Source organism: Vollenhovia emeryi, unplaced genomic scaffold, assembly GCF_000949405.1.
Source record: "Vollenhovia emeryi isolate VEMERY1.0 unplaced genomic scaffold, V.emery_V1.0 DF939123.1, whole genome shotgun sequence".
NCBI lineage: Eukaryota > Metazoa > Arthropoda > Insecta > Hymenoptera > Formicidae > Vollenhovia > Vollenhovia emeryi.
In genome coordinates this window covers 2,806,244-2,821,372 of record NW_011967243.1, presented here as the reverse complement: position 1 = coordinate 2,821,372, position 15,129 = coordinate 2,806,244, and the positions used below count along the sequence as shown (strand labels likewise).

General features: G+C 37.9%; 1 protein-coding gene across 1 annotated transcript; it reads left to right on the top strand.

Moving 5' to 3' along the window:
- The first annotated feature begins 9,127 nt into the window (after window positions 1-9,127).
- Window positions 9,128-11,898, top strand: LOC105569713. Its single transcript, XM_012026388.1, has 3 exons — window positions 9,128-9,294; window positions 10,668-10,820; window positions 10,961-11,898. The coding sequence occupies exons 1-3, from the start codon at window positions 9,169-9,171 to the stop codon at window positions 11,039-11,041; spliced, it is 360 nt and encodes a 119-aa protein (XP_011881778.1). The 5' UTR covers window positions 9,128-9,168; the 3' UTR covers window positions 11,042-11,898.
- Window positions 11,899-15,129: the final 3,231 nt, after the last annotated feature.

The window sequence follows — 15,129 nt, the reverse complement described above, 5'->3', positions numbered from 1 at the left end:
AGAGAAAGCTAACATTTTTCAATGGATCTATTTACTCTACGTAACAACGAAATCAATTGATGTTTCACATTATTTTAATAACATCTCTGCAAAGGGTATTCGCGAAATCTTTACAGGGGTTGGACAAAATTGTAAAAGACGCCCTTCACAATTAAGAATGTATTTGCAAATGTTTAAATTCTCTTCGTTGTCTCTTGCTTTTAGTTCGGATTGGAACAATTTATTCATTTACATAATAGGATTATAAAATGTAACTGTAATATGTATATTGCAGTAATTTTATTTATTAATTAGTGTATTAATTAAACCAAAATATATGTATACGTATTATTATAATTAACAATATGAATTAATAATCCGCGTATTACGGTTATCTTGTATTAACGCTACGCTATTAAACTTTGCTTCGAAATGACGTTATCACTTCTTTCAAGGTGCGCAGTTGACAATTACATTAATTATAATACGAAGTGGACCGCCAATATTTGGGCGCGACGTGCAATCGTTTTAAAAACGTCTGTGTAAGGAGGGGCATTCGCGACGTGTGCGCTCGCACGTACGTGTACCCAAAAGTAGGCGCAAATTACACGACGAGCGCACGAGCGCGGGCACACAGTTTATAAATTACCTCGTAAAAGTTGGAAGTGCGCGTTCCGGGATCATTTTTGCAGGCCGCGATTCCGCGCGCCGATAGTAATCGACGCGACTTGAATTTTTTATTTCGAGTTTCGAATTCACCCGACAGCGCCGTTGCAATTGAAAGCGGGAAAGGGAGGGGGGGAGAGAGAGAGAGAGAGAGAGAGAGAGAGAGAGAGAGAGAGAGAGAGAAACAAACTCTCATTGAGTGGGGAAAGAGACGGTACATTAATTAACTCGACGAGAGCGGTGAATTGCAAAATAATTCAGCTTTTTATTATTACGCGGCACGAACTGAGAGTATAAAATCGTTTACCCTTTTCGATGATCACAATTGCAAAATGCCATCGAGTTAACGAAGTCTCGTCCGCTACGCGGGGGGGCTGTGCATCGCCGGATGGAAAAAGTATCGCGAGTCAAAATTAAAGCTGCTCGAGGTAATTTATACCGGGATAACCGAAACGGCGCACGTAATGTTAATTGAAATTGCGGGGCGAAGTTAGTTTTTCCATATCGCTTCACATTTCGCCGGGTGACTTTTACCGCGCCGACCGGGGGGGGGGGGTTTTCGCCCCGCCGCGATCGCCAGAATGACGCGCACCAATAATTAAAGCGTGCTAGATGAAAATCCCCCCCCCCCCCGTGCTCGCATTAAAAAATCTTGTTCGGTACTTTTTATAAACGCTCGAGAAAGCGAGCGCGAGTAAATATTTTCAGGAAGCATCAAACGGTGGCTTGATATAAAGGGACAGTAATAAATTTTATACATATACAAGTTTATCTTTTCAGGCGGAAGTGCGGGAAATCCATGTCGCATGAAACTTTTCCATTTTATGTATTGCGAAGCGAAGGCTTCGAGCCTCTCCAGGGACAACTTTTTGAAATGACATGTCAGGAGCTACGGAGTTCTCTGGAGAAGAGTCGGAAAAAGAGAGAGAGAGAAAGAGAGAGGGAGCTTAAGCAATTATCTCAAAAATGGAAAAACGGCCCGCTAATTTCACGGGGATACCACATTGGCATCTGTTGCTCCCGAGAATAATTTGCAAAGCATTTTCGGTATTTCGTAATTAATTGTTACACGCCGTAAACATTCGCGCGCCCCCTTACCCTGCGTGTTATCTTTAGCGGCATGATTCAATATTCCAACTTGAGGCGGAATACGCTTCGAGGCGGATTGCCGCGCCGGTTTGCAGCGCATTATAATTCCGTAAGCTGCTGCACCTGAACGAGCATCATTTTCGTTGATATCACTTTCTGCTCCGATGTGTTGTAGCCACCGCGCCCCGGTGGCTTACACTACAAAGTCTGACGTGCGCCTCATTCCATAATTCATACCGCAGTGGATGTCATGCAATGATAAAGTGATATTGTGTTGCAAATTTATATGACACTCGCCCGCCATTGGCCAACGCGTTTAGATAATGAGATTCGCTAAGAGAGGATATACAATTGACGCGTGGGCGGCGGTGATGTTCCCGTGATAAATACGGGTTTAGAAACTCAACTGACGATAAAGCTGCGTAACTCTTCACGCGCGTATTTCGTTCCCAATTAATGTCTCGATCGTCGTGAAATATCGACTGTAAAATCCAACATTTTGTCTAAACGGAACGCGCTGTACACCCGATATAAAACAACCGGCGATCCTTTTGTCCCTTTTTCAAGTAACGAAAGCAAAATTCAACTCCGTAATTCGGACAAATCGATTTATGTGTTTGCAGTAAGGACTGCGGTGTAACAAAATAATTAATTGCGTCAATTAATTGCGATATTAAAGTATTAATGGGCGACCAACAAATTGTTTACCGCCATTCTTTTCGCCCTCACACCCCGGCGCATTTCTCTTTTCGCCCTCGTGTCATTCCACCACCCTGGCGCTACGCGAGCGCGAATCGCGAACAAGATGTGCAATATGCAGGTTTCACGGTAACGTAAAATCGCGCACGATGCCTGCGTAATTTATGCGGCAATACGTATGTATGCGGGCGCGTGGCGTTGTCTGGTTATACGGAAAATAACAAATACAGTCGGAGAACTCTTGCCTATTCATGGGGTCGCGCGCGCCCTGGAAGGTACACATCTCGATTTCGAATTCAGTAATTATTACATTTATTAATGCCCGTTCGTGTCCGGCGTTAATATGCAGAATATGCAAAATAATTACTTTATTTATCCTGTTGACCCGATAAATATTAAACCCCTCTCTGGGCTACGCTGTATACCGTTATTAGTTAATATTCGCTATTAATGCTCATTTTCCGACATCACTTAAATCGCGCGCGTTCCTCTTGCAAGAAAGGCGACTCGCGCTGATTAAATTCGAATTGCGTCACATAATATCAGCACAGTATTGCAATATGCGCGTTATATATTTTTAATGAATTTTCGGAATTAAACTTTAGCCTCGGAGTAAAACAATTAGGTGGGTAAATTTGATAGAAAGCGTTGGATATATTTTCCGATAAATTTTACGAATATTTATATTGCCCTATTCAGTGATTACGTTTGAGATTACGCCCGAGATTAATTAAATCGTACTCGAAACTATCGCGACGTTAGGGAGCGTCGGATAATCCGATTTCAACTTAGTCGCCTCGGCAGCGATTGGTTGGACGGGAACAAGCGGTTCCTTTGATTCTGGTCAGCGGAATTTTGGTATATCTATCGTATATCGATTGTACGAGCCCCCGGCCCTGCGCAGGTCAGTTTACGTAAGTTCTGCTTTCCCTAATTGTACTTGTTGCACTTCACCGGGTCAGATGCATACGGGCCCTGGCTCTGGCGTCTTGCCAAACCTTTGACAAATGACTCTGTAATACGGCATACGTCATCCTTTCCTAATTCCACGTGGAAATCACCGAGTTTCCGCGTCGATTTCTTTTTGTTTCGCGAGACTTTTATTAAAGTTTACCGATCCGAAATCCACCGAGAGAGGCCTCGCGGTATCTTCCGAACGTCGGCATTCTCTTAATTTAAACGAAATTTAGGAAGCAACGGAAACTATTTATTTCGCTTTGTTTCATACAATTGGTCGAATTGTATCGATATAACTTATGATACCTTATTATTAATACACGTTGCTCATTTAAATAACAGATCAAATGCAAGTTATGAACTATTCATATCCGAAATATGCACATATATCGCATAGTGGTACATGAATAGATAATGCTTTTAATTAAAGACTAATTTAACGGTCGACCTATTGGTCTTTACGAGTGACAATGTGAAAGGGGTTGCCAAGTTTATGCATGAGGGTACTCGTACACCGGCAATTAAGTATCATTAAACCATACCAAAGCTCAGTAATTAACGATCATTAGACGGAAACGCAAGCTGCCCTAATCACGGCTATACGCTAATAGGAAAGCCTCGCACTTGTAATTCATCATCCATTGTATATGCACGATGTCACCAATTTTTCTTGACAAGTATACGCCGGGTGTTTTACGCGTACATTAATAAATGAGACGCTACAGTGAGCAACAAGAGTATCGTGAATGTTAATCATTTATTGAAGGAGTGACATCTTTTCCATAGAAGATAAGAAAAGCCTCCGATAATTCCTCCGAAAATTTTCGATGTAATTCGCGTGATTTTATCAGGCGTATTAAATCTCAATTGTTCTCGATATAAATTTTTCAATTTTAATTACGATCTAAAACAGTGGCAAACTTCTTCTGCTCTCCCCTTTTCTTGGACGAAAATTTCATGCGACAATTATTGAGACCCATTAATTTATTTAGAATTTAGACAAATAAGAATAACACAAGAACAATTATAATTTACTTTGTAGGAAATTTGTTTTCATAACGTATGGTTTTCGTGCACTAAACAAATTGCGCATCAAGAGCGGGAAGAAAACCGAATCAAAATTCGTTGCAAACAAATAAATTTGTAATTTTAATCAATGGGATGGATGTGCTCTCGTGGAAATAACAATTTTTCCTGTTTGGAGCAATATGAGAGGTAGCCAATTGCGATACGTCTTCTCTTATTAATCGATACCACGGGCAAATCGTCGTACATTTGCGAGATGAATAATACGCAATACCGGAGGTCCAAGTTGACAATTGATTCGCGCACGTATATGCAATCTCACGTCGGCGTCGCGAGCGCGCGTTCAGGGAACGGGATAGATCTTGTTTGCCTGCGTGTCAACGATACCTATTATTGTCGATCCTTATTTGCATGGTCAATAACGTGAGGAAATCTGCTGCCGCCCCTTTCCGCTCAGGAATTGCGGAGAGGATTTACGCTGTATTCGATGCCAAGGGGACCACTGTCGTACCGAGGGAGCTTTTCAGGGGTGCATCGATAAATCAGGGGCTCACGACACAACTGTGTACCGCCGCCCCAGTTTGTAATAGTGCGCGAATCTTGAGAGAGAGAGAGAGAGAGAGAGAGAGAGAGAGAGAGAGAGAGAGGGGGGGGGGAGAGATATCGATACAAAATTTCGCGGCACGCAATTCCGTTAACAGCGGAATGCAATTCTCGCGGCTTTCATTTCCTCCTTCATATGATGGCTCGCGCGAAATGCGATAAAGCGGTCAAGAGCCTGGTAAATTGAGTTTGAACTAACAATTATAGCCGCCATGCAAATACGAGTATATTGTTGCAGATTAAACATTTCTTCCAAGATAACAGACACATTTTTGTACATTGGTGATATAATATTTTCTAATTTAACAGGAAAAGAGAAAGAGAGAATAAAATTATATATATATAAAGTATATATATAAGTAATTTGTTATAAAATAATGTATTTCTCACTGTACTACACACCATATTTATTTTATACCATTCTTTAGTTCTTAAAAATGATGCTCGAAAAGTAAACGTAATAATTCTTCCGAAAGATAAATTTTCGTTTTTCATTAAAAGAACCGTTTCAAATCATTATTTGTATGAGAACAAGGGATTTTTAATTACAGACAACGCAAATACGAATCCTGGCCCGAATAAGTCTCTTAATCGTTGCAATTAGATTAGTCGCTCTGCCATCTGGTACTTAATTACACTGCAATTAAATCAACTTCTATTACTGTAGTCTCTACCATTGAAATTACCTTGATTTCTTCTGACTTTTGCTTTTATTAGCATTAAAACAATGTCGCGCGATTATGTTTCGTAAAAATAAATGTGACGAATTACGTATACTGTTAGGAAAAAATAATATATTCCAGATCGGATGTACGAATAAGCTAAACAAATTATAGCTTTATTCTTTATACGGCAAGAAAATTTTCATAACTTTATTTAGAAAATGATTTATTCTTTTTATCCATAATTAAAACTTAATTTTCCAAATTTAATTCTGTAAATTTTTATTAAAAATTAGATGTAAAATTATATATTAAATTTATTAATTACGTTACATTTACCTTGTTTCTGTTACAACTTGGCGATGCAACAAATTTAAATTTTCTAAGCAAGTTTCAAGAAGCATAATATTGATAAGTCAAAGCGATATAGTTTATACGCGTCAATATTCTACGTGACGTATCGTGCCGGTTTAAGAGTCACTTTCTTTTATCTTAAGACAAATAGCATCTTCAGATAGTAATTGTACAATTTAGTATTTATATTTAATATTTCTATTTCGCAATTTCATCGACATATGGCGTATTGCAGTCGTACAACGTATGCATGTACATATCCGCAGGGATACAACATACAAAGGATTCCTCGTATTTTGTGATCGTTCGCCGTATTTCATTGTTTCTTATCGTAACGCTCTAACTATGAAATACGTCACCCGGGAGAATCGCTCTTGCTTATCGTTCTCTCTCTTCGAGGAGAATTATATAGGTATGCAAGGACGTTAATTACGTTTGTACCAAGATATAATTTACTGTGCAGAGACGAAATTTCATCATTCCGTATAAAGAAATTTTCATATATTACTGCACAATTTCTTAACATTTATTAGCCAGATATAAAAAAAACTTTCAATTTTTTCGAAATGACAGATTAGTTGGTATTTTAGCTTAAGTTATTAGAACAAACTACCTGTAAGATGGAAAGCGGTTTGTAGCAAAATTGTACAAAGTTTTCCATCGCTTCGTATTGAACAGAGAATGTAATTAACTTACAATCAGAATCTTCAATTAATCTTTGACACACGCAGCAACGAATTTTATGTCAAGTGTATACCTAACGGTTTAATTATGAATTTCAATCGAGCGAGAGGAGGTAATTACGACGAGACAAAAAAGTAGCCTGTATCCGAGCTTAACACCTGGATAATTATAATACACCGGTCCAATCGATACGGTAATTATAACGCGAACAGGAAAATATCAGTTAAGCAGTCTGTTAGATTAATAGACAAAAATTATTTCATTATTGTCACGCAATAATGATGGATTCTTTAATTTTGAAAGTACAACGCACAATAGATCAATATAGCTTTGAATTTAAATGTATAATTACTCGACTTACGTAAAATTTTGCGTACGTAAAATATACGTTTTATTCTATTTAAACCTTTTTAATTAAAACATTCTTTTCTTCTCAGTCTTTTATAATAATATTGCCACACTCTTCAAGGACTATCGTACGTACTTTCCGTAAGACATGACAGCAATATTTTCTAAAACATCTGTGGATATATGCGTTCTCAAATTGACGCCTTGGACCTACAAATTTGTGACTTACATAGTTCCAACTGAATATATATGGCAGTCAGTCTTAATAATTTTTATGAAGGTGAACAAAATGAATTTGAATCCTTCACATTTCACGAAATTCAATTGCGAAAGCAAATTTTGTTCTCAAACTCGATAACTCTTGTGTCAAAGAAGAAATGATCCAATTAGTTTTGTCTGCTCTCATTATCTCGCCGAAATATTTCGCGTGTAATGAAACTCATTTCACTATGTTACATTATATTGATAACGCAATTTTAGAAGACAGAAATTAATGATCCCTTTTCTTCAAATCTCTATTTTAGCCACAATTACGTTATAATCGCTTCTTCTTAACAAGACACGATATTGACATAATAAATTGTTATAAAATTCGAGAAACTCTACCAAGCAAAGCATTTGTCATACAGAATTCTTTGAAATATACGGAATTGTTTTCTTTTAAGCGATTCTACTGCAAAATTAGATAGGTTGTCGGGGAAAGCAATTGGATGACTCAGTTGCCACACATCGATTACAACACAGCCTAAATAGACTTGTGAGAAAACTGGATAATTATTAATAACTTTGATTATATCCAAAGCGAAGAAGAAAAATTATCCTGGCCGCGACACTTCTTCGCGTTGTTGCACGGGTTATCTGTGCAACTGGCAGAATGTTGTAATCACGCGAGGGACAAGAGGAACATATCGGGCGAGCCGGAACTGTTGCTAATCGCCGCCGAAATCTCGAATTAATGGCACGAAAGCCGCGCGCGGAATTTGGGATTGGTGGTGCACAACGCCTAACTCGGCAAAAACGCTCGCCGTCTCGTCCAACGTTCGCATACACATCGAAACGATAAATGCTACTGCGCTCTGGTGCATACGCCTCGATACGTTTTATGCAAATATCGCAGCTGCGCTGCTATATGGAGTTATCGGTAAATTCACGCGTGTCACCGCGCGAATCGCTCCGGCGCCGAAAGTTCACGAGAGCCACCGTTAAATTTTATCGGATACGCATCTTGCAAAAATATAAAAATCGAATAGCTTCAGTGCTTGTTAATATATAAATGTACTAGTTTTCGGCGAAGAAACTGCTACCAAATACTTGTGTAAAAGGTGACCAACATTAATCATACCGTTACATTTTATAACGTAACAAAAATACTTATTTTTACAACTAATACAATTTTACTACTCCTTTAGTACTTCGTACTTATTTTTACATTTTATCTTATTATTTGGCGGGAAAACTTGATGAATTCATATAAACATGAATAATATCTTTACTGCACACAGTGAAACCAAAATAACTTTGTTGCATGTATAACTTTGGTCTTAACACGGCGGACATGTTGAGTTATAAGTACAAGAGAAAAAGGACGAAAACAAAACAGGAATAAAAATAAAATAAATATACGCGCAAAAGGTAAGACGCGAGCAGTGCTGCAGAAGACATAAATATCAAAGACAAAGATAAAATACGCGTACAACAAGAATTTATTCCAAAGGACAAAACTATAGGATAAAACCGCGAGACTTGATTAATTGAGTGACAACGTGTTAAAGTATTTGATTGCAGCAGAACAAGATAGCGCGGGCTTTTATGGATCAACGTAATGGCCAGGGTAATAAGATGTGGTAACGAGTCTCAGGGAATTATTCGAGAATTGGTGGAAAAAGAAAAGAAACAGTTAAATGATCTGTAAACGCGCAAAGAAGGACTAGGACATGGTCCTAACGTCAGCTTAATTATTCGACACGTTTAAGAATTCGGTACAAATCGATAGTCAACCCTTACGGCTAGGCCTGAAAGTTTCCTATTTTCCACCGGGAAATTCAATAGAGAAACCGAAGCGCCATCCCCGTTTATTGATTGGTCACCGACTCCGCTCAACATGGCGACGGGGGTGCTTTTCGCGCTCAGTCTGATCCTCGTCGTCGGCCATCTCCAGGAAGGACCAGGGTCCCTCGCCAAGACCTTCACATTCCCGGAATATCCGTACAAGGAGACCACCAAGAACGTAAGTCGTCCACAGAGCTCATCAAAGTCCTCCTTCACGTAACGGTACGTGGCGAGCGCTGATACAGGTTATGGGGAGCGACCCTCATTTAGGGGTGACAGTTTTACGATGGTAGGGACGGTAGTGTTAACGCTAAGCCGGATTGGTGCACCAATTTTCGAGCTAAACAGTTGAGCGCAATCTCCGAATCCGTCTTTGCACGTGGGGATCACTAACCGGCTATAAAATACCCTCGATCTAATTTGTGTTAATAAAATAATTAATAGTTATATTGAACAAATGCGAACTAGTACAAAAAGCCATTGTACCTTCGCGTCTGAAAAAGAACTATAAATTCGGAAACATTCGATAGCTATCACTTACGACCGGACAAGGTAGCAATTTAATGTAGGAACCGAAAGATCGATCTGACATTAACTAGCGAGAAATTTGGCTAAAAGGTCAAAGTGCATACAAATATAACACTTTGTGTACTCGAAAGTAACTACGTCCGAATATTTGGAACAACGGCACAAGTTGCGATTCGACGAAGCAAAGACCTCCTCTCTTATCAAATTTGTTGAACGAAGGGTAAATAAAAAAAATTTCATTCAGAGTCTCTTTGCAAAAAGACTAAAGAATATACGCATGTCGTAGAAAAAGACATGTCACGTATAGTTAAAAGTGATTCACTTGCGATATACTTTTCAGGGGAAGAAAACGGCGGACGATTTTATCCGAGAGATTTCCCGACAAATTTTATTTTACGGGCGCTTGATCGTTAAAATCTGAAATACAAAGTTCACTGCCAAAAATACATCCTTACGATCGGGTCTTTTAGAAGATGAAATAAGAGAAACGAACGTTACGTGTGTGCATTACGCTCGGCAAATATTTTCCTTCAAAGATCTCTCGCTGTAATGCTTTTATTTGCGCGGAGAAAGGCAGACGCGGAGTTATTCGCGAAGGAAATTAAACGCGCATATATGTGCCGCGCTGGAAGTCGCATTGACTCTAATTGGGGTTAATCTTTCGACATGCACAAATCAATTGTTGCATTCCGTTTTATGCCGCCGCGGCGCGGAATGCATTCGTTTTATCAATACCGCATAAACTAACAGAATAATTTCCTCGTGTACAAAAATAAATATTAATAAATGTTCGCGTCCCCAGATTTAATCACAAAATCCATTTGCAACGTTTTATGCCAAAAAATAATCAACGTACGCGATTTATTTCAGCGAAATATGAAAATTGGAAAATTTAAACGCGATTTACTTCCGGCATTAAATCTCTTGCTATTAAAATCCTTTTGTGTTTAAACATTAATAACGGCTAGCGGATAAATGTTAGGTCAATGTTGTAATTAGGATAACCGGTTTGTTCTTCCGTAGGAGCTGCTCTTCAAACAATTCGAGCAGGCCTGCGAGGAGAACGGTGGTTGCAAATTGTTATCGGAGCACGGGATCGACGGCGTCGCCAAAACGCGATGCATCCGAGAATGCGTGTCGCCGTCCTGCTACAGGGAGATCTATTTATTCGATCAGGTACAGGTATATGCGGAATACCAATTCCGTTAATTGCGTTTGGTTACTATGTCACTTTACATGCTATACATCTAGTACGTATCCGGTATACAATTTCACTCGTGCGGACTGCATAGTAATGGACAATGAACACATTTCAGTTGGAGGAGGGCGAGATTGACGTGAGACTAAATTCCTTCAAGGGTTGCTTCATGCAGCGAAACGGACGACCACGGAAGTAGCGAGAACGCGGAGGAGAAGAACTTTCTAATTTTAAGATCAACGATTAACGGACAAGCCACCCTCTAACGGAACGATTATAATCGCGCGGCAGAGAACACGCGCGCTGCGATGATACTCCGCCTTTCTAAGAAACGCTTCTTGCTTAGACCTCGCCATCCCGAAAGAATTTAATTGATGATGCGACGCGGCGTCAGACTGCATGATATGCATGACGGGACGTTCCGAAAAAAAGCACAAAATAGAACGAAAACAAAAATGCATATCATGCACAAGGATAAGTTAAACAATGCATATCGTGCAGTTCCGTACGGAGATGAAGCGCGAATTACCCAAAGAATATTAAATCCGATAGCAATCTTTTTCTACATTTTGTACGCACATATTAACTATAACATTGTTGATAATAATACTGCACAAGGAATAAAATTGTTGGCTGCACCAGTGATTTCAATCATCTTGTCGCTTTTATATCGCCATATTAATAAGAACGATATTCTTCGACGTAATACACCCGGTATAATACTATAATAATACAGTATACGATAGTATTCATGTTATTCGAACAACGCAACTGTATTGTATAAACGAGTGGAATAACATTTAAAACTATTGTACACATTTTACTCTCAGAAGAAAAAGACTTGAAATGACTTTGAAATTTTTATAAAAAATAAATTTCTAACACACAACACTTATTGAATAGAAAATTTAGTATCTCGAAGATAAAGCATGTTTCACAACTTCTTCCTTAACACAAACTACTTATACTGTGATATAATGTAACATAATTTACAAAGTTGTTATTACTCACTGAAATTGTTATAGCAAAAACAAAAATATAAAAATGTAAAAAATATATGAGAGAATTATCATATTTTTTAAGAGAGCCTTGTACTTAAAACTGCACAGCAATTTTAACACAAATATACATATTTCTCGTGTATCAATTCGTGAGAAAATTAATCTTTTAAAAGGACCCGATATATAGCAACGATAACATAAGGATACTTTTCAAGATCACTTAGTCAGCTCTTCATAATTGTTATTCATTTTTGCAAAATTATACAATATAATAACACGAAGTATAATTCGTTAGAGAGTAATTTCCACCTGTTAAATATATTTTGTAAACTCCATTATTTAACGACTTAACATTAAAATAATTTCTTGTCATTTTAAGATCGAAAGATGTTTTGTAAATTGTATTTTGTCACCGTGACTTCTTGTATTTTTATGAAGTAAAAATTAAATGTAAAATCATCATCAAATGTGCACTTACGTTTCGTGGCATGATTGAACCCCTGTGAAGTTAGCCCCCCCATTATTTAAAATTTTAACTTCTTTTTACGAGTTTAATCCGTTCTGAATAGAACAGTAAAATACTCAGAATTTTTTGCAACGTGCACGAAAATAGTAATTTTCATGTCGAAGCATTTTTAAAGACATTCCAAAAGAGTAGTTAATTTTTCGATTATTATTTATTATCCGCGTTTCACCTATTTGTTAATAAACCTACGAGTCTTTCGCTAAAACCGCGACGCGATTTATAAGAGGTTTGGAGTTATACGCGCGAGATTTAATAGGGGTCTTTTTAATCTTGCACATATGCAAGAATAAGTAACGAAGGAAAGAATATAACCCACCCAAATTTTTGCACATAAGAAGAAATCAACATATATCGTACAACACATTCACATAATATATCAAAGTGGCCAATATTGACCACTAACTCGGCGTATCCCTTCGTTGGGCCAGGTTGGACATACCTTTCGTTGCTCCTGGCCTTACAGTCTGGTCATTTTGACCAGAGATCAGGAAGGAAGAAAATTCCTTCCATAGTCGGATTATCGTCACCGACAAATATTTCGTACGGTTCGAACTGTATGCGAGCGTCGATCGTATAAAAAAAAATGCACGACCACGAGAAGTTAATTAAAGAAGAAAATTAATTCAAAATATTTACTGTATAAAACTGATCAAATATATTTCGACATCCGTTATTTGCTCGAGAATAGGTGTTGACTCGATCTTCGAATTCAAAATTCAAGTATAGATATTCCGCGGTAAACTAAAATTTATAACGTTAATAAAGTCAAACAATTAATAATTTCTTGAACTTTTTTTGAAAAATCAATCGCGAAAACCGACCGCGAAACAACCGTACAAATACGAAGATGCGTGCGACTGTGCATGTATTCATGCGAGACGCATCTTGAAAGTGTATCGCGGGATGCACATACAAAATAAATGACGTGAGACCCAGAGAAAAAAGACTTTCCAGTTAATCAGTAATTTCAAATGATGTATGAAAATAATATTAAATTTTAGCGTTCTCGATAAAATATACTGTCTCACGTCATTATATAAATTTTTATATAAATTTGTTAATAAAAAAATTGATAGAGTACAAGAGATTAGCTCGAATATATTAATAATGTTCGTCATATTTTGCGTGAAAATTACGGGACACCCAACCCTTCGCAGTTAAAATCGCGATCACTCCCTTTCGTTAAAGTAAATGTATTAAAATAATTAGGAAATTATATTGTACTCTATCAATTTTGAGGCAACGGATCTACGAGATATACTAATTTATATTCTACAATCTACGATCTACGAAATGTACTCTGGGAAAAAAAAGTCAGTTGCAACAAATATTGGGGCCCACAATTAGTAATCGAATTATTTAGATTGTTCCTAACTCTAATCTTTTACGAATTTTATCCCGCGTAAGTAAAAATCACAATTAGCTGTTCTATCTATATCCAAGATATTAAAGTAATACTAATCAATTCTCTCAATTAGTTCTGTCGATATTCAGTAATGCAAAGATAATTTAAGTGGCAATAACCGAAACGTTAAGTTGCTTAACTACATAAAAAAAACGGTCAAAATTGTTCCCAGAGGATCTACGAGATATATTAATTTATTATCTACCATCTACGATCTACGAAATGTAGATTCGTTGCCTCATTGAAAAATTATTGGACTCACCGTCCGACGCGCAGCAGCGGAGTTTAACTACGACGAATCTGTAACAGAAAAATAAAAGATTTCTATTAAAATAGCGTTAAAGAAAACTTAAAATAGTGCAAGATATAGTTCATATGCGTATAAAACTTTTTATTCGGTTAGATATGTTGATATATGATTATTGCGCGAAACTTGTTCCGTATAAAAGCAGAGATTTTCACGAGAATAAACTTTTGTAAAATCTCAAATTACTTCTCGTCCTTTAAGTATTGTTTCAAATTTATGAACATATGAACTAAAACGATGTAGAAAATTGCATGACGGCCGATGGCAATTGTCTACATTGGTTGATCAATTACTGGCGCTAAGTAATTCTTTACGCAATGAAACGACTCGATAATACACCGGAGAAAAGATTAATTTGGCACAAAATGAAAAATTAACACTCACCATAAAGTTGCTCCGCCGGTGCCTGATGCCATCCCCGGGCCACCTCATCCTCTCAGATTATCCTCCAGGACACTCGCGAGAACACAAAAATCGTTCGCGCGATTTTACACTCCCGTTTACAAAGTCGATGTGAACGTATTCATTTTGTTCCGTCAAGTTCGCCTCCACTTCGAGTCGGCGAGTTTTTTAGTGGAAAAACTGCCAAATCTCTAAAGTGTGGCCATCGACAGGAACGGACATTTCACAAATACTTGTTCAAATGGGCTTTGAAGAGTCTTTAATTCGATCGAGTAAAACGGCACTCCCGAACGCGACGAAAGCCGAAGCTTTGTATTATACGCGCACTTATTTTGCACTAATAGTTCTTAGAGCGATTATTGCTTGGCGAGCGATCGACATATTACAATTTCTATATGTAATTCTCTTATCGTATTTTCTCATAGATATAGCAAATATAGACTGAGCGTCCCGTTGAATAAGCTGAAGATGTGAAGAGAGAGACAGAGAAGATTTAAGAAGACTTTCTTTCTCTGTCTCACCATCGTGACGAAGGGGGTGCAGGCACGATCCTTTTCTTTTACGATAGTGTAAGACAGAGAAAGAAAATCTTCTTAAATCTCTCTCTCTCTCTCTCTCTCTCTCTCTCTCTCTCTCTCTCTCTCTC